General features: G+C 27.2%; 1 protein-coding gene across 3 annotated transcripts in view; it reads right to left on the bottom strand.

Moving 5' to 3' along the window:
• Positions 1–22,408, bottom strand: part of LOC100209056 (uncharacterized) — a 112,919-nt gene that overhangs the window by 83,976 nt on the left and 6,535 nt on the right. For 2 of the 3 annotated variants that reach the window (XM_065788150.1, XM_065788152.1), the window contains exons 2-4: positions 17,529–17,694; positions 5,075–5,144; positions 3,941–4,014 (exon numbers count right to left, since the gene is read on the bottom strand). In XM_065788150.1, coding sequence (XP_065644222.1) covers positions 3,941–4,014; positions 5,075–5,144; positions 17,529–17,694 — 310 coding nt within the window. The remainder of the gene's footprint in view (positions 1–3,940; positions 4,015–5,074; positions 5,145–17,528; positions 17,695–22,408) is intronic. The other variant, XM_065788151.1, reaches the window with a different exon arrangement.

Genomic DNA, 22,408 nt, shown 5'->3' with positions numbered 1-22,408 from the left:
GGATCATCAAGTATGTCATGATAAATTTATCTGTTGAGTAAAAGTTTGATCATTGCTCTCTTGCACAGTGATTCTTTTTCAACATAAATTGCTTTTGAGTTTAAATTACTTTAGATATATTTATTTTGATTTACTGAATTAATAAAGTACATTGCAGTAAATTTGTCTTTAAACAAAATCAAAGCAACAAGTTACTACAGTAACTTAAAGTTACTCAACTATTAAATTTACTTAATATACTCAAAGACTCGCAAAAATTAGATATATAAATGTTTCTATTTATATCCAATATGTTGTTAACACATAAATAAGCTTGCAACTAAAAATTATTTTAACAAGAAATCTCGAATAGAATTAAAAAAAAAACACAATACCATTTTTTTATATTTCATTTAAAGCGATATCAAGATCAAACAATTTCTATAAATAAGTTGTTTTTAGGAATTTTATTTAAAAAGAAATCTATATGAACAAAAGAATTTCAGTCTTTTAAAATTCTCTTCAAATAATTTTGCAATTAAAATTTGAAAAAATAAAAAAAAAATTGGAGAAATTTAAAGGAATTTCAATCCTCAATAGTTTTAAATTTAATTGCTGCGGGGTCCATAATACTCGAGTATGCCTCGAGGCATAGCAAGAATTGTTTCTGAAAGTTAAACGTATATCTAGCTACAGTAACATAACAGATTTAGAACATTTAAACATTTTGTAATAGTTAATTATTATTTGTTTCTTGAAAAAAGTTTAAAAAAAAAAGTAGAAACACTCTATTGCAAACATTAAACCAGTGATTGCAAATTTAAAAAAAAAAATTAAATTATAAAAAATTTGAATTAAAATCAATAAATTATTTTCTGTTTCAATCAATAAATTAATTTCTTCTGTTCAAAGAAATTTTTTTAAAAAAACAATTTAAACATATTAAATATAAACTTAAGGAAATATAATTTGATTTATTAAACAAAATTTTTTTATTTTACTTTTTATTGCAGAACAATTTGAATGAAAACATCAACTTAAAAACCATTTGAATGAAAAACTCAATTATACTTAAATTTTTAATAATACGCTAGATAAAAAAGCATTAAATTATAAAAAATATGATATCTAATATTTCTTTAATCTGACTTGTTTGGTCTATAGATTAAGCCTAGTTTGGTCTATAGATTATAGCCTAGTTTGGTCTATAGATTATAGCCTAGTTTGGTCTATGGGCATGTTTTCGCACAAATATGAAGTTTAAAACTTTATGACGATATTGTTTTAATTTATTAATTAGAACATAACCATCGCCATCACTAAGTTCTCTAAACCAATCATTCACTAATATTCATGGTCTTCGAAGTAACTTTTCTTCTGTTGAGTCTTATCTCTCGCAAAGTTCACCAGAACTACTAGCTCTTTGTGAGACTAATTTGAGTTCACTGTCTCATCTTGTGATCTTAGTGTTGATGGTTATCTTTAATTCACAAAGACTCCAATAGTCACATGCTTGGCCTGATCATTCACATTCATAAGAATTCACCCATTTGTCCAGAAACTAGGTTTGAATCCACAGACTATTCTTTTATGTGCTTTCGTTTAGCACCATTTTACTCTAACGCCTTTCTCTTTGCTCTATATCTCAATCTCTAACTCAAACAGTCAACTTTCCAAGTCACATTCCAGACAACCCAAATGATTTACCTTCTCTACTTGAACTATGTCTTGTTTCTTATCCTAGTCAGTGCTCAGTTTCTCCACATTCATCCTTAGGTGCCTCTGATCATGGTTTGATCTCTCTAAAACTATTATCTCATTCTTCTTCATTATCAAAGAATCCCTCTATCATTGTACCTCTTACAACTACCTTAAAGCTGGCTGGGACTCTTTCTTGATTTTCTTTGTGATGGCCCTTGGGTAGAAATCTTTCGCTTTCCTGCTGACAAATGCGCTTTTTACATAACTTCGTATTAAACTGGAGAATCTTTAACAGTATTAATAATAAGGGAAAATCTGTTAATCCACCTTTCTTGTATGGTTCAGACTTTGTCACCTCACCTAAATACAAAGCTGAATTGTTTGCTAAGAACTTTTCATCAATATAATCTCTTGATTCCACTAGCCGCATTCTACCTGATATTGGTGACAAACAGGTTGATCCATTGCTTGACATTTTTATCACTTCAGCTTCTGTATCTAAAGTGATTTCCCACTTAGACTGTTTCACAGCTTTTGGTCTGGAAAACATACCTTTTGTAGTCTTACAGAAGTGTTCTCTGGGGCTTTCATCTATTCTTTTAAAACTATTTAACAAATGCTTGTCAGGGTCTTGTTTTCCAGCGTGCTGGAGGGCGGCATCTGTTATCCTTATTTTCAAAAACTCTGGAGAGCAATCTAACTCGTCTAAATACTGTCCCATTAGTCTTCTTCCTACTTTAAGCAAGGTTTTTGAATCTCTATTAACAAACACTTAATCTCTCATCTTGAATCTAATAACTTACTTTCTGATTATCAATATGGCTTTCAATCATCTCATTCTACAGCTGATTTGCTAACATTATTAACGAATAGATTTTATTGTGCATTAGATAGAGGTGGAGAGGTTGAGGCTATCGCTCTTGACATTTCTAAAGCTTTTGATAAAGTTTGGCATGCTGGTCTTCTCTGTAAGCTTTTTTCTTACGGTGTATCAAGTAACATCTTTAAGATTATAGAATCCTTCCTTTCCAATTGTAGTATAAGTGTCCTCCATGGACAGCACTCTTATTCATATCCTGTAACTTTAGGGGTTCCTCAAGGTTCTATCATTGGCCCTAAACTCTTTTTAATTTACATTAATGATCTTCTAGATATTCTCATATCTAAGGTGGCATTGTTTGCTGATGATACTACTATTTATTCATTTCTTGATAAGAAGCCAACATTCTCTGGTTGCTTAGAGGGGGCATTTAAGCTTGAAAAGGATCTCACTTCTGCATCAGCATGTGACTCACAGTGGCTGGTAAACTTTAATTCAGATAAAACCCAATTTTTTTTCAGCCAGTCGTTATTGCAATAGTTTAGATCTTTTAGTATTCATAAACAGTAGTGTGCTCAGTGGGTCAGCTACCCTTCGTCTTCTGGGATTGTTTCTTACTTTTGGTGATTCTTGGAGGTTGATTCTTGCATCTTTCTATCGTGCTTGACACTTTCTTATTCTTGATTCTATTCTTTATCTCAATAAATCTCAAATCAGTCTTTGTATGGAATACTGTTGCCATATCTGCCACGGATTTTCCAATAATGCCCTTTCTCTTTTAAACAAGGTGCAAAAATGCATTCTAAACATAGTTGGACCAGCTCTTGCAGCCAACCTCCAACCATTATCACATTGTCATAATGTTGCTTCTCTTTCTCTTTTCTACAAGTACTATAATAGGCACTGCTCTAAAGAGCAAGGCCTCTTGTGCCATCTACTAAAATTCATTCTCGTGTTACTCGTCATTCAATTTAGTCTCATCTTTTTTTTGTGACTATTCCTAAGTGCTCCAAAAACTCTTATTTGTCTAGTTTTTTTTCTTCAAACATCAGCTTTTTTGAATTCGCTTCCTTCATCTTGCTTTCCTGAATCCTATAACTTGCAATCATCTAAGTTGTCTGTCAATAGTTATCTTGCTCTATGAACTTCATCTTTTTTCTTCCAGTAACTTCCAACTCTAATTGTGGTTGCTTGCAGCTTTTTTGGAATTGAAGATGTTGAAAAATATATATATATATATATATTTATATAAACACGCAAATATACATATATATATATATATATATATATATATATATATATATATATATATATATATATATATATATATATACATATATATTTAAATAAACTTACTTTTACAGATTTAGAACTTTCATGATAAAAATTTTCGTATCTAATTATAATAATTACATTTTTATACTAAAACTAAAGCATTACCAAAATTTATCTAGATCTGAATATTGCAAACTCAAACAAATGCCAATTGCCTCAAATGTATCACAAATGTTGCTCTAAAATCAAAGTCATATAAATTAATAGCAGTGTTTTGAATTATGTAAAAATTTTGTTTAGATGATTTTAGTTAAAATTAAATCATGTACTAAATGAATTAAAAGTTTCAATTGATTTTGCAACTCCTACTTTAGCCACCATAATTTTAAAATGGAATTTATAACGAAAATAAAACTTAGAATGAAGCAGAGTCTATTGAAATTTTGAGATTGAAACAATTTTTTCCAGTCTACAATTTGTAAATTGAAATCTTAGTAGTGTATGAGTTTAAACATTAATATAATAGCATTATATATAGCATTAATATAAATATACTTTTGTGGTAGTGGTGTAGTGGTAGAGCACTCGCCTCATAAGCAAGAAGTTCTGAGTTCGACTTAAAACTTCTTGCTTATGAGGAAAGTGCCCTACGACTAATAAGTACCACCAGAGAGTAGTACTCAATGGTGGTACTTATGAGGAGAGCACTCTACCTCTATTGAGTACTACCAGAACTTCTTGCAGAAGTTCTGGTAGTACTCAACTTGTTTCTCCGCCCAGTGGCCTTGTTCGTCAAGGTTCATATTTCAGAGTTATAGAGTTGAGAGAGGGTTGTAACCACAATTAAAGTAGCCTCCTCTATTATAGGGGCCTTCATGGCCTTGAGGAGGTAAATTCAAATAAAATAAAATAAAAAAATGTTGTGAAAATTTTATTTATTGAAGTTTAAAAATGTAATTATTCAATGAAGTTATTTAATGAAGTTTAAATTATATTATTCAATATTAAAAAAAAAATTAAAAAAATAAACATTTCTTTATAGTAATAATAAAAAAGAAGTTAAATAACTTTAACTTGGATTGCGGTAATAAATATTATTTCAGAAATTTAAAAAAGATTTTTTGCATTTATTATTATTATTATTGAATTTTTTTAATTTAAACTTTTAGATAAAAATATATAAAAAAATATATATTTATATAATATAAATATATATTTATATTATATAAATATATATTTATATTATATAAATATATATTTATATTATATAAATATAATAGATATAAAAAAAAAACTTACCAAACACAATGCATTTTCTGATTCTTGATTATTAACGGAATAAAATTGCATATTGGAAAATGTTTTTCTGCTTAATAAAATTTTTAAAAATTTTCAAAATATGAAAAATAAAATAAATTTCTATTAAACTTTATAATGTTTAATTTATACAACTTTTTTATTTATACAAATCTTACAACTTTATAATTTAAATAAATTTTGGCAATAATTGTATAATTTTTGGCAACAATATATTGTTGCAATTATATCTTTTGCAATAATACATATGTTGCTGTTATATATATATATATATATATATATATATATATATATATATATATATATATATATATATATATATATATATATATATATATATATATATAATATGTAGGGGAAAGTAGCGTACCTTGGAGGTGTGTGCACCTTGGAGGCACGTCAATTGTGCTGCCATCTTGAGTTATGAATTCAAACTGAAATTAAAGTTGCATGTATTAGCCATTAAAGCCTCATAATAACTTATTTTACAACTGCTTAACACATTTGTTATTGTAATAAAAATAAAAGATTGTTTCCGGTACCAAAAAGTAACTTTTTTAGTGCCTATTCTTTTTTCTACAACTGTAGGTATAAACTTTATTTTAAAACTGATTGTCAAAATTTGTAAAGCATGTTTTCAGCTACATTTATGCATGTTTGGACATAGTTAACTCCTAACCTATAAATATATAGTAACGATTTTGTAAAAACTATGGTAGCGGTGTACCTGGATCTATGTACGGTGGATCATGCGGTATAACTCCGAAACACAAATTTTTTTTTTTGTTTTGTTATTCACCTCCTCAAGGCCAAGAAGGCCACTACAGATGGGGAGGCTACTTAATAGTGGTCTATTAAGTAGCCTCCCCATTTATAGTGGCCTTCTTGGCCTTGAGGAGGTAAATAACAAAAAAAAAAAAAAAAAAACCTTGGAGGTAGCTAATGTTGTGTACCACCAAGGTATACACTTATTATATTAACTATTCGTAATATTCACTATTAAAGTATTTTTTTAATTTAATATGTTGTTATAGTTTATTATAATTTTTTTTGTTTATTAAGACTTTCTTTAGTATTATATGATGTGAGTATTTCTTTGTTAAATTGCAACTATTTTTCTCAAATTGTTATTTTCTTTTTGATAATTTTCTCAAATTATTAAAGAGAAGATAAAACTGTGTATGAATTGGACAAATCAGATATGATCTTTAAGTTACCACATCTCCCTATTACAGGAGGTTCAGCACGAAAGCTGGAAAAATTTTTTGGCATTAACTTTGATTACCTGAATGTAGAGTAAACAAATGCTCAATCAAAGTGAAAAACTTAATATTACTTAACTTTAATGTAGATATATTTGTTATAACTCTTTTCCTAATCAACTTTATTTCATTTGAAAGTTTTTAATAAGTCCAAGTGTAAATTAGTTTAAAATTATAACCATAAACAAATTCAACATAAATTCAAATTAATGTATAGTTTATACAAATCTAACTAGTTAGATTAAAATTATCTCAAATAAGGCTGATTCGCATCAACCTCATTTGAGATAATAGTCCGACTATCCTATAAGTAAACACTATATCAAATATCTACCATGTTGATTACTTAATCTGTTAAAACAATAATACCTCCAAGGTACAACATACATACCTCCAAGGTACACCACCGGTGGTGTACCTAGGCTGAAGTGTAAGCTATTTTTTTAAATTAAAAAAGGGATGAAAAAATATGTTTAGATGTTTAATAAAAAATTTTAGAGAAATTAATATCATCAAGTTAAAGAAAATATATTGTTACACAACATATTATATTGTAAGTATTATTTTTTTATATTTTTAAAAGTTTGAAAATACCTCCGAGGTACACTACTCTCCCCTCTACTATTCCCTAAATTCATATATATATATATATATATATATATATATATATATATATATATATATATATATATATATATATAAAAATATATATGCATATATTTATATATATATATATATATATATATATATATATATATATACATATATATATATATATATATATATATATATATATATATATATATATATATATATATATATATATATATATACATATATATATATATATATATATATATATATATATATATATATATATATATATATATATATATATATATATATATATATATATATATATATATATATATATATATATCAACCCTCCGAATTAGGAAAAATAAGGTCGGCGATAATTTGCCGACCTCAATCTTTTAAACATTGGCATCAGGTCGGCAAAAAAAGTTTGATACATAGGTTTTACCATAAAACATAGAAGCGAGGTCGGCAATTTTTTGCCGATCTCAAATATTTTAAGGTCGGCAATGCCAAATTCTGACCCTTATTCCAAGGGTTGCATATATATATATATATATATATATATATATATATATATATATATATATATATATATATATATATATATATATATATATATATATATATATATATATATATATATATATATATATATATATATATATATATATATATATATATATATATATTCCAATACTATTTGCTTGTTTGTGGTTTTAAAGCTGACAAAATTAAGGTTAGATTATGTCAAAACACATTAATTTAATTGCAGGAAGTAACTAATCCACAAAACCACAAATTAAAAGACTAGAATGTTTTTATAAACATTCTTAATGTTTATAAAAACATTCTGAATGTTTTTATTTTATTTTTTTAAAAAATAAAAACATAGTCAATGTTTTTAATTTATTCGCAACGGAGTGCTGTTTCATTGACTGAGGGTTTAGTTTGGGCAGTCTATTAAATAATTAGAAAAAATTTTTTTTTCCTTTCTTAAAAATTAAAAAAAGCTAAAACTGGCATTTTATGGTAAAAACTTAAAGACAACTATGCAAGATTATATACATATATACATATATATATATATATATATATATATATATATATATATATATATATATATATATATATATATATATATATATATATATATATATATATATATATATATATAATTATAATTTTTTCTCAATTTTTTATTTATAAAATAATGATTACTTTTGAAATTTTTATATAATTTTGCTTCAACTGAGACCCAACATGACATACTTTTGAAAAACTTAACATGACATACTTTTGAAAAATTTTAGGAACCTGTTTGATGTTAAACGGTCTTGTGGCACCCTTTAAAATATTTTTATTCTAAAAATTTTTAAATCCAGTATCATTTTATTATATAGAGCACATTTAGGAGGTGTAAGCAGACATTTTCAAAAAAAATTGTTTTTAGCACCACCATAATATATAAATATATATATATATATATATATATATATACAAACTTTTCTTCTAAAAACTATGTGTACACTTTTCTTCTAAAACTAACATTCTCTGTGTCATGTCTGCTTTTGTTAGTAAAGAATACAAAGTTTTTCATTTATAGAATAACCACCATTTGGTTGAATAGTAATGATTTCATTATTTGAATCCAAATCTGATTCATCCATGTGTTTCTGACCACTATCAAAGTATTTTATGCCAAAAACAAAATAGTATTTCACTTTTACTGCGTTTAACCCCATTTAACTGGCAATTAACCACTGAACTATTTAGCAAACTTAAACAAATTTGTTTAACAAACAAAGCTAATAAAATTAAACATGAAATATTTCTGCAAGCAACATTATTTACAAGAAAAAAATGACACCAAAAAACCCTAAAAACTTTATTTTAATCAAATTATTTCATGTTCACTCAACCACTCAAGCAGTAATGCTGTAAAGATGGTGCTAAAATTGCAATATAGTTTATTAAAAAAAATATTCAATAAAATCTTTTAACTTCTTTTTATACATTTAAGTTGTTACATTAAATAAATATATATATATATATATATATATATATATATATATATATATATATATATATATATATATATATATATATATATATATATATATATATATATATATATATATATATATATATATATATATTCCCTTTACTAAATAAAAAACTGAAAATAAAAAATTCTACTTTACTAAACAAAATTTATATATGTAAATGGTTGCTATAAACATGCACCATCAGCCCCCATTTAATATTTATTATATATGAGTAATATATATATTTCTTTATCTTCCTTGGCTTCATTTCACTTCTCAAAACAAACAAAATTTATATGTATTTTGTTGCTTAAAACGGGTGTCACTATCATCCCTGAATTTATTATTTATATATAAATATGAGTAATATATATTTCTTTTGCATTCGCTGCTTCACTTCACTTGTCAAAATAAATAAAATTTATGTATGTAAATAGTTGCTAAAAACCAAAAGGTGCCAAAAGGCACCATAGGTGCCAAAAGGCACCAAAGGTGCCTTATTAAGCAACTATTTACATATATAAATTATACACTAGGTGCAATTACATTTTGCAACTAGTAAATTTACTAGCTGCAAAATGTAATTAAGACAATCTGCATAAAAATCTAACAAGTTACTAGTAAATTATTGTAATTTATCTGTAAATTCACGGGAACAAAAACCAACTATTTACAGGTAAACCAGTAAACTGATATTACAATCCCTAGTTTTGATTCTTTATTTTTAAACTTGGGTTTTTCCTAGTTAAACGATGGTTAGTATAAGTCAAAAAAATATACATGGTTTTTTATTAATATTTTGTGTAGAACATTTATTCAAACATAGACATTATCCCTTTTGAGGTTGAAAAATAAAAAAAAAAAAAGCTAAAATCTCGAAAATTGTTTATTTTATGCAATAAAAAAACAATTTTATGCAATAACATATTTATAAAATAATTTATTCATTTATGCACTATTGAAATAATGGTATTTTGTTCTTTAATTATCACTATATGATGGTGGTCAAATGATGGTCATAGGCTCATTATATGATAGTCACGGCGCATTTGCCAAATCCAAGACAAATCTAGGCAACTACCTAGGGGCATCAACCAAAAAGAGGCATCTAATTTTTTACTTTCTTTGAAAAATTTATCAGACATTTTTAATTTTATTTTTCATTGCATAATCAGAATTAATTTTGAATTTATTTGAACTTTTTAAAAGTACTCCTATGATTTGTATAAAATAAACAATCAAGATTTTAAACAAAGAAAGGTAATAATGCCGCAAAAGAAAATGACCATAAACTCACATTACATAACTTACTTGACATTAGTTGCCTAATAGAGGGGCGACTGAATTAGTGCCAATTTTGTAACAGCGAACCTCCATAAGTGTGAACAATATAAGTAAGAACTGGCATAAGTGCAAACTGGCTCAGGTATGCCAAAAAAATTTGCAAAAATTGGCATAAGTGCAAATTGGTATAGGTGTGAATTGAAATAAGTGCAAAGCAGTTGCAAAAACTGCCATAAGTTGCAAACTAGCATAAGTGCAAATAAATTTGCCAAAAACATTTGTAAACATTGTCATAAGTGCAAATTAGTATTTATGCAAACTGGCATAGGTGCAAAGCAGTTGCAAAAACTGGCATAAGTGCGAACTGGCATAAGCGCACTGAAAGAATTTGCAAAGATTGACATATGTGCGAACTGGCATTAGTGTGAAGCATGAATTGGCGTATGTGTGAACTGACATATGTGCACTAAATAAATTTGCAAAAACTGGCATAAGTGCACCAAAAGAATTTAAAAGCATTTGGAATAGAATTCGCACTTATGCCAACATTTGAAAATTTATTCAGCGCACTTATGGCAAGCCACACTTATGCCAGTTCACACTAGGGACAGCTAGTTACAGTATATGGTATACTAACTTTATGGTACACTTTACATTATATTTTCCATGGGCAATTCCACAGCGGAAATTAAAAAGCAGTCAAATTTTATTCTCTTTGTTGCCAACTTTTAGTAAATGAATATTGATGTAGATACATAAAAGTTTATTTAAAATATACCTTTAGTATCAAAATTAATTAATTTAAGTCATTTTTATGCTTCCAAAAGTTACAGTTTTTCTCATTGTTGCATGATTAAAAAAGTATCATTGTAAAATGTTATTTTAACCATGAATATATTTGCATAATCAGAATTAATTTAGCATGAAAATGGAGCTAACATGTTCAAATTGTTGTTGATCAGATTTTATACTTTATAAAATATATGTATTTCAAGAAAATAAAGATAGAACTTTTGCAATTTTTATGTAACGTATGTTAACAAAAACATTATAAAGTTTTGTTCTTTCCAAAATTTAGTTTAAAAACTTAAACTTATTTAATAATATATGTGAAAGAATATTAAATGTTATGCTTATACATTTAAGTTTTAAATAACAATGCTTAGTTAAAGCACATTTCTATTTTAAATTTGTGCCGAGCAAGGCCGCTGCGCGGAGAAACTAAGTTGAGCGCAGTACTTCCAGGGATGTGGTGGGAGTCGAACTCCGAACCTCTCGCTTACAAAGTGAGCGCTCTTACCACTACACCACTACCGCATTCTCTACCACTACACCGCTCTTACCACTACACCACTACCGCATTCTCCTAATATAAAAAAATCAGTTAGAACCTTTTTAATTTTTGTTTTAGGAAAACAATTCGTTGGTAAATGCAATTAAGGGGGTCATCCATAAAGCACGTCACTCTATATTTGTCAAATTTTAACCCCTTCCCTCCTGTCACAAAGGATCACATAACCTGAACCTTTCTCCCTCCTAAACTGTAATAGCAGTTTTGTCTTCAAAAATATTTTAAAAGATTTAAATGTAAATATTCTGCAGCATTTTAAAAATTCAACCTATTGAAAATAAAGCAATATGCATAAAAGTAAGAAGTGTAAGTAAAAACTTCAACAAACCAAAGATTTTCTTATTTAAATGACTCAAATATGTATTAGTAAAGTCGTTATTACTAAAATAATTTTTTAAAGTTTTTGGTCTTGAGCATTATCATTTGATTATGCTGATTTTGATCAAAGACTGTAACTTTTTTGTTTAAGGTTTAAAGGTGAGAGTGTGTACTTCAACTTTTTTATTTATCTATTGAGAATGTGTAACCAATGGTTAATAGTATAATAAAACACACAAACAAAAAGATTTGAAAACAAAACACATTTGTTTCATTTAAACCATTAAAACTTTTTTACAAACTTGTATTATGGTTTCACCAAAAAAATTTTTGTTTACAAAATCCTTTACTGTATACTATATGGTAAGCTGTATACTAATATTTTAGTACATGTGTCTGTTCTAGGAAAATAATTTGGGCTATTCTAGGAAAAACATTTGGGCAGCAGTACACCCCCCCCCCATGCCAACGCTTTTCTATATAGAAATTTGCTGTAGATTTTATTACACAAAAAAAAAAAAAAAACATTTGCCATAGAAAAAAAAAAAAAAAAGTTCTTAATTTCTGAATTTGGGCGGTGCCCAAATCGGCGCCCAAATACAGTTAGCACTATTGAAAATGCTCTAGAATAGTCTCTGGGTATACTAGCAATCCCTAGTTTGCACAAATGCAAATCTTTGCAAATTCATTTGGCGCACTTATGCCAATTTGCATTTATACTAGTTTGCATATGATTACTTCATTTATGCTAATTCACACCTATGAAATTCTCACTTATTCAGAGCTAATATAAAGTACTAGTTTTTATTATTACTTAAACAGTGTATTTTTACTTTTTATTAAATTAATAAAAAAACAAATACAACATATAGATTTTTTTTAATTTAAATGTTTTAACTTCGTTTACAAATTAAAGGGTGACAACTTTTCATATGCTTATGAGCTCATTAGCCACAAATGTGGCCTTGTGCACAGTAGTACTTAAGTATGATATGATGCACATATGATTACTTCATTTACTCCGTTAGTTGAAGTTCTTGACCGTTCACAGTGTCCGTACACAAGCCATGATGCTGTTTTATTCCATCTAGATTACAAACTAAAGTTTTTTTTATATCCACAATTTTAGACTGGTAAATGGGTAATACAGCTGAATAGGCTTTTATAGTCGGTAATTTAAAATGCCATATAGTGTTTTGTAAGCAAAAAATGTCACTTATTAAATCCACCAATATACTTACTGCATTTTATCTCACCTGGTTTATCTGAAGAAACTGATATCTTACGGTACTTTGAAATTGAAAATGTTAGGTTTAACTTCATTTTTCCCATAAGTGTTGTCGCTTAAGTATCATCTCTTGTAAAACTTGGGCCACCAGGCCCCATTGCGAATGACATCTTCAAACGAAACTTACTTCATAGTAAACTTTCAAGGAATTTTTGAGAAACAGTTAATCAGATCAATCATAAGTTTTCATAATATCTCTCTACTTTTAATTAAAATAAAATAATTTCATAATATCTCTCTACTTTTTTAGTTTTCATTTTATAATTGCAAAGTCATGGTCATTAAGCATAAACCAATGTCCCCTAACAAAAAACACCAAATTTATTTTGTCCAATCTTTTAGTTCAACAAAGATCCATCATTAGAATCAACTTTCTTCTTCATGATATATAAAAACATTTTTCACAAATGGTCACACATTCATCTTTTGCAGGTTGACCAAAACTTAAGGAGTAATTTTCTTATATATATCTAAACCCGGTAAATATTCTTCATCACTTCCAATATAGTTTTAGTTTCTATTGGATATTGTTTACTCCAAGGTCTTAAATGAATTTTACAGTTTTGTTTAGTAGAGGTGGAAGTTTAATCTAAATTTAGTCAACAAATTACTTAGTGTGACTAATATTACTGATTTTTTAGAGTATGCAGTTATGTGCAAACACCATAGATATGTTGCAATAGCTTATAAACAACAAATGGGCACAGAATGTAAAAAAGACACCTTTTAAACATTTAATTAACATTCTGGAAATGTTAATTAAATGCAAACACCATAGATATTAGGATGTCCAAAAAAGCTTAAGTCCCTTGAACATCAGACAGGTCCTTAATTTATCAAAAAATAAAGTTCTTCAAAAGTATATCATGTTGGGTCTTAAAAGAAGTGAAATTATATAAAAAATTTCAAAACTAATCATCATTGTCTCAATCAATATTGAGAGAAAAAAAAAGTTTTTTTTTTTTGAACACCCTAATAGGTATTGCCATAAAAGCAGAAGTAATGTGTTGATAGGTTATTGTGTGAATATAATTGCTTTCAAAGTAAGGTTGTTTGTTAGATGGCAAGACTTTTAGATGGCAAAAATTTTGTTTTAAGTTGCTTTTGTAGAAATTTCACTTGCAAATATTCATCATATTTTCTACACAGTTGCATGGGAAAGATTTTATTAAATATCAAAAAAATGTGTGTAAGCCACTGGTAAAACATTAGACAAATAATCAAATTTTGGCAAGAATGGCTAGCGAAAAGAAACTTGCTAATCGATTCATTTTGAAAGAATATTTTTCTGAACAGTTTCATACAAAAAAAGTGTTTTGAAATGGGCACTTTCAAAAAATTTCAATTAAAATGGTTTATAAAAATTTGTACGTGCAATAATTGATATTAATATTATTAAAACTTCAAATAAGCAAACTCTGAAACATTAAAGCCAACATTATTTAAAAGCCATCTAAATAAATTTGCTAAAAATAAAGTTTGATTTTTGCTTTTTAATAAATTTTTTTATCAAAGTTGTTAACTAAAAAAAAAACTTCTTTTTAAATTGAATTAAGTTTTGTTTAATTTTTTTTATAAGATAACTTTAAAAAACTAGTTTTCATGATTTTTTAATGCTAAATTTGCAATATTGCAATATGCTATTGTGACGTGTAATGGAGATCATAAATTTGTGATATTGTGATGTGTTATTGGGATGTTAAATGTGTAATACTGCAATGTGCTGATTGGAATGTATACAGTGACAGAACTTATGAGATGATATTGAAAGTTTGGTCAAACTAGTTGTTCTCATTTGAAATAAAATGCTAGTTTTAATTATTATTGTTTTATTTTTACAATATAAATAAATGATTTGTTTATATTGTAAAAGTAAAAAAGCTCTTCAAAAGCGCTTTTTTCAGTTGAAGAAATACCAATTTCAGAAATAAACAAATTTAAAAACATTTGTGGACTTTATAATACACAGGGAGCCAAAGTTCTTAGCATATTTAAGCTTAAGTTGGAAGGAAAGAGTCTTACTTGAAAGCAATGTAAAAGAGAAAGATAGGTTAAATGATTATTTTGATGTTAAAGAAAGTTTTGAAAAAGATTCCAGACAAATGGTTTATTGCAAAAACATTAAAAGACTTACTGAGACAGTAAAAAGTAGAGAAAATTGTCAAAAGATTACATTCTAAAGGTGGGCATCAAAGTTGGAGGCAGATTTTTAAAAGTTTGTTTAAATAATATAAAAAAAAGTGACAGAATCTAATGTTAGAAAGCTTAGCTATGAGGAAAGAATAGGTAATAAAAAATACAAAAATAATGGCGTAAACAATTGCTTAATATTGGCTTAAGAGAAAACGTGACTGAATCTCATTCAAACCTTGAGAAAATTATCACTATTTTAAATCTAAATGATTTAAAATACTTTTGTGCTTCTGATATGAAATTGGTCAATATATTTTTTGGAATTGAAGTGCAGCATCAACACATTCTTGCACCTTTGTGTAACATTAGCAAAAAAAAAAATGAAAGATTTTAAAAACTATGGTGAGCTCAGAATTCTAGGAAGTATCTGTTCATTAGCTAATGCTTAAAAAAGCCATCTGTAAAGTTTTTTTTTAAATCCAAGTTTTCAGCTGCATATTATATTAATTGCGTTAACCTTCCACTAGCCTGATGATGTAAAAGTTATTGAAGTCCTTTCTCCAAACAGAACTTCATCTACTTTGTGGAAATATAAACATAATTTATGATAAATCTTGAAAAATATATGCAATCTATGGATGCCACTTTATCAACAAACCAGTGAAACCAAATTTTAGGTTTTCAAAGCCTTAGCTCCATAGTGAGAATGGTGGAGAATGTTCAAAACTGCTAAAAAAATCATGTGTTAGAAGAATTAATGTAACCTTCTGAACTGGAAAAAGATGAATATGTCTATAGTCGATTCCTTTAAATGTTTAAAATCTGTTAAAGTTGCATGTCTTGGTTCTCAATGAGGGCCCCAAGGTCGAAATATTTGTTAGGAAAAGGGGCAATAGAAGAACTTAAGAAAAAACTCTGCCATTATGAAATCGACTAAAATTCATATATAAAGTTCTCATTTAGTAAAAAAATATATTTTAACGTTCAAAAGTTATGGTTGCTATTTTTTAAAAATTTTTTTCAGATGAATTAATTTTTCTGATGAATTTTCTGATCTATTTTAATATTATACAAAAAAAAAAGGTTTTTTTTTTCCTTCCACATTTGGGACAGCAGGTCCTGATTTTTCAGGTGTACATTGCTCCCAGGTCCTATCACTGTAACATTTTGTAAAACTTTCTTATTTGATACTAGTATCAATATTACAAAATTTAAAGTTTGCACTATCTCTGGAAGTTACATGTCTTAAATACCAAAAATCCATGACCTGCTTGTTTAACGCCTTTTTTTTGTAAAAGACATCGGCAGAATATTTTTGAAATTTAGATATAATTGTTCAAAGTATTGTGGTTTTGAAAATGCAAACCAATTTTTTTTCAAATAAATTATTTTTTCAATGGTGTGAATAATATACCATATTTGAGGAAATATCATAAATATACCATATTTTGAAACATATGATGTTTTACCTCAATCGTAAAACATATATTTCAAAAATTCATTTGACGTAATGAGGCATGTTTAAACGCCAACATGGTCAACTCAATATATGATCTCATTATTCTCAATATAAGGTGTCATTACTACATGCCAACATGGTCTACTTAAGATGACTCAGGGTTCCTACTATTAAAACTGAGGCTAAAAGTAAGTATTTTAAGGAGATTTAAGGAGATGATTTCATAATATTTTAGGAGATATGGTTGCGAACAACAATTTTTTGAAAGAAAAAGTAAATAGAATTAAGGAGAAAACGGTTACATTAGAAACAGAATCTTAATATTTTCATTAAATTTTAAATATAAACAAAAATAGTATATTATTTTACATATATATAAATATAAATATATATATAACTAAAATATAAGGTTGAAAACTATCAAAGAACTGTATATTTCCTTCTTTATTAATAATTATAATCTTCAATTTAATAAAATTTCCTAGATGATTAAAAAATAGAAATATATAGGAGAAATTAAGGAGAGCAGTCAAAATTTATCTTTTTTTAATATTAAGGACTTTTAAGGAGGATTTTTTTTTAAGAATATTTAAGGTTTTTAAGGAGGAGTGGGAACCCTGTGACTACTCATAAAATGATAAGCGAGAGAAAGATTTCAAAATTATTAAATAAGATTGTAATTACATCAAAACTTACAGATTTCTTTTGTTCACTACATGTTTCTCAAAAACATCATCTAATCTTTTTAACAACTGATTGACTTTAATGATAAATTCAGTTGCCCTTTTACACCAACTATTTAAAACAGCAATCCGAGTATTTTTTGTATCAATTTTTGAAAACTGTCTTTGAACTTCGAATTCTAATGAAAAAGCCATTGTATTATTATAGTTACTTTAGTATATATATATATATATATATATATATATATATATATATATATATATATATACTAAAGTATATATATATATATATATATATATATATATATATATATATATATATATATATATATATATATATATATATATATACATATATATATATATATATATATATATATATATATATATATATATATATATATATATATATATATATATATATATATATATACTAAAGTATATATATATATATATATATATATATATATATATATATATATATATATATATATATATATATATATATATACAGTATGCAAAAAAATAATCATACACTTAAAAAAAATCATAATTTTTAAGATTGCATCAGAAAAATAAGTTTTTCGTTAAATTATTTGGAATTTTTTTTTTATATTTTATTAAGTAATGTTTTAAGAATTTATTTCTGCATTGGTGAACTAATTGTCTTTCAAACCTATTGAATTTTACACAATTGATCTAATGATGCATAAAATTGACTGCAAAAAAAATAATCATACACTAATAAAATATTGTTCGTTATTTTTAAGTAAATCAGGCGAACATAATAAAATAAAATATAGTTAAATAGTATTTCAGCATAAAGGCGTCAAACAAAAAACATTTGTTTTTCCATCAACGAAGCCTTGTTGTTGGTTTGAAAAATCAAGGAAAATCCTACCGTCAGATATAAAAAGAAACAGGAATTTCTTTTACGACAGTGTCCTCAATTGTTAAGAAGCATGATCTGATTGGAACCGTTGCTAGTGTGGCTGGTAGAGGACGAAAACGCAAGACCACTAGTGCAATTAACCGCAATATCATCATTAATGTGAAAAAAAATAGATTTGTTTCGGCAGTTAAATTAGCTTTAAAAGTTCAAGAAGATCACAACATCACAGTGACTCCTCAAACAATCCAAAATCGTATTAAAGAACATGGATACAAAAACCTTTTTTAACTGCAAAACAAATGAAACGCCAATTGGAATTTGCAAAGAAGTACGAAAAAATGCCGATATCATATTGGAAAAATATTTTGTGGTCAGATGAGTCAAAATACAACCTTGTTTCATCGGATGGAGTCCAGAAGGTGTGGCAAAAAAAAGGAGAAGCTTATAAATTGAGTTGTTTGCGAGGTAATGTAAAGCATGGAGGAGGAAATAAGATGGTTTGGGGTATGAGTTGGAAAGGAGTGGGGAAATTGACATTTATTGATGATAAAATGGTTGCTTCAATGTATTGTGAAATTCTCAAAGCCAACTTGCGACCATCTGCTAAAAAATTGAGAATGGGAAACGATTTCATACTCCAGCAGGATAACGATCCCAAGCATACCGCTAAAAAAACAAAGGTATACTTTGACACAAATAGCATCAATGTTTTGGAATGGCCATCTCAAAGTCCGGACTTAAATCCAATAGAAAATATGCGTTATATTTTGGACAGAAAAATTGGCGATCGAGCATTTACACGCAAAGAGGACTTGAAAGCAGCTATATTGAGTGCATGGGGTAATATAACAACAGAAGTGACCCAAAATTTGGTCAACTCAATGCCAAAATGTCTAGCTGAGGTCATCAAGGCCAAAAGAGGCCAAACTCGATACTAATCTCCACGAAGTTTGATGAACTTGACATTATTTTTGAACTGTACGATTATTTTCATCTGTAAGGGCCTTCTTTTAAATAAAAGAATGCTAAATGCATCAACCTAGAGTGAATTTGACCTCATAAAATCTCTTTATTTTGAAAGATAATTATTTTATTAAAAAATTAAATTTAATGTTACATTTTAAAACATTTTTAAAAATGTTTCATGTAAATAAATTTCTTTCTTTTCTCAAAATTTATATAAATAATGTGTTAAATTTTTTGAAATTATTATTTCCTAAATTTCTGATTGCGGCTTTGCAACTAAAATGATTTTTTATTTAAAAAAATTAGAGAGCTTTATTATTTATTACAAGTTTATTTTATTATTAGTGATTTTTTTGTGAAAACAAAGTTTATTATTATTATTATATATATATATATATTTATTTTTTTTTTAATTTTTTTTTTAAACACCTTCGCTTCCAACAAGGCAGCAGGCAGCCACTAATTAAAGTTGGAAGTTACTGAAAGAAAAAAGATGAAAATTGTAGAGCAAGATAACGGTTGACAGACGACTTAAAGGATTGCAAATTATATGAATCAGGAAAGCAAGATGAAGGAAACGAATTCCAAAGAGCTGATGTTCAAGGAAAAAAACTAGACAAATAAGCATTTTTGGAGTACTTAGTAACAGTCACAGAAAAAGGATGACACTTAACTGAATGACGAGTAACACGAGAATGAACTTTAGTAGATGGCACAAGAGACGCTAGCTCTTTAGAGCAGTGCCCATGATAGTATTTGTAGAAAAGAGAAAGAGAAGCAACATTACGACGATGTGACAATGGTTGGAGGTTGGCTGCAAGAGCAGGTCCAACTATGTTTACAATGCGTTTTTGCACCTTGTCTAAAAGAGAAAAGGTATCATTAGAAGAACCGCCCCAGATATGGCAACAGTATTCCATACAAGGCCGGATTTGAGATTTATAGAGATAGAGAATAGAATCCGAAGTAAGAAAGTGACGAGCTCAATAAAAAGATGCAACCTTAGCAGATGCTAATTTTGCAACTGATTTGATATATGGTTTCCAAGAAAGATTGGAAGTAAGAGTTAATCCTAGAAGATGAAGAGTAGATGACTCATCGAGTATATCACCGTTCATAAATATAGGAAGATTTAAATTATTACAATAACGATTTTCTGAAAAAATTGAGTTTTATCTGAATTAAAGTTCACCAGCCACTGTGAGCCCCATGCTGTAGCAGAAGTGAGATACTTTTCAAGCTCAAATCCCCCTTCCAAGCAATCAGAGGGTGTTGGTTTCTTATCACGACAAGTATAAATGGTAGATCATCAGCAAACAATGCCACCTTAGACGTGAGAATATCTGGAAGATCGTTAATGTAAATTAAAAAGAGTATAGGGCCAAGGATAGAACCTTGAGGAACCCCTGAAGTTACAGAATATGAAGAAGAGTGCTGTCCATTGAGGACAACTTTTATACTACGATTGGAAAGGAAGGATTCAATAGTATTAAAGATGTTGCCAGATACACCATAAGATGAAAGCTTATGGAGAAGACCAGCATGCCTAACTTTATCAAAGGCTTTTGAAATGTCAAGAGCGATGGCCTTAACCTCTCCACCTTTATCTAATGCACAATAAAACCTACCAGTTATTACTGTTAGCAAGTCAGCTGTAGAATGAGAAGATCGAAATCCATATTGATGGTTAGAAAAAAAGTTATTAGATTCAAGATGAGAAATTAAGTGTTTGTTAATTAAAGACTCAAAAACCTTGCTTATGATAGGAAGAAGACTAATGGAACGGTAGTTAGACGAATCATATCGGTCTCCAGAATTTTTAAAGATAGGGATAACAGATGCCGCTTTCCAGCAGGCTGGAAAACAAGACTCTGATAAGCACTTGTTGAATAGTTTTGAGAGTATAGACGACAGCTCCGGAGAACACTTCCGCAAGACAATAACAGGTATGCTGTCCGGGCCACAAACTGTAAAAGAGTCTAGGCAGGAAATCACTTTAGATACAGAAGCTGGAGTGAAATGAATGTTAAGCAATGGATCAACCATATATATATATATATATATATATATATATATATATATATATATATATATATATATATATATATATATATATATATATATATATGGTTATGTATATATATATATATAATATATATTATATATATATATATATATATATATATATATATATATATATATATATATATATATATATATATATATATAATATATATATTATATATATATATATATATATATATATATTTATATATATATATATATATATATTTATATATATATATATATATATATATATATATATATATATATATATATATATATATATATATATATATATATATATATAACCATATATATAAATATTAGGGTGTCCCACTTTTAAACTGACCAAAATATTTTTGTTAGCACTCATTCTTAATCATCATCATTAGGTCCCAGGACCCACCAAAAAAATTTTTAGACTTCTAAGTACATTGGTTCAGGTAGAAGCAGGTTTCATATGAGAGGTTGCGTGATTATTCATAAATTTTACAGAACTCTTTCAATTTTTAGACATTATTGGTTTAAAAAAATATTTCAAAACATCAAATGGAGAAAATAATATTATGTTCTAAACTATAATGTAATTTTAATGCATTTAAATGACCTTAAACATGTTTTTTTTAATAAAATTTTAATTTTTAGGCCTGCTGAAAACAAAAAAATACCAATACTCATTATAAAATTGTATCCTATCATATTAAATATTAAAACATCTGCAATTTTACTAATTCATATGTTTTTTTTTTATTTTCTTTTTTATTTGATGTGACTTGATTGATTTCTATTACATTTGATTTTTCAGAAATATCTAAATTAAAAAAAATATATAATGGATAGTGATGATGATGGAACCCTCCGCAGATCCTCTAGGACCAAAAAAGGTCAGAGTGCAGCAAGAGAGAGAACTGAGGAGAGTTCCAAAGAGCCTTCCTTATGCCAAAGTCATTCTTCTTTGAGAAATACCTCTC

The sequence above is a fragment of the Hydra vulgaris genome, chromosome 01 (assembly GCF_038396675.1).
Source record: "Hydra vulgaris chromosome 01, alternate assembly HydraT2T_AEP".
Lineage (NCBI taxonomy): Eukaryota > Metazoa > Cnidaria > Hydrozoa > Anthoathecata > Hydridae > Hydra > Hydra vulgaris.
Note: the sequence above shows the minus strand (reverse complement) of the source record. Positions and strands in the feature narration are given on the sequence as shown.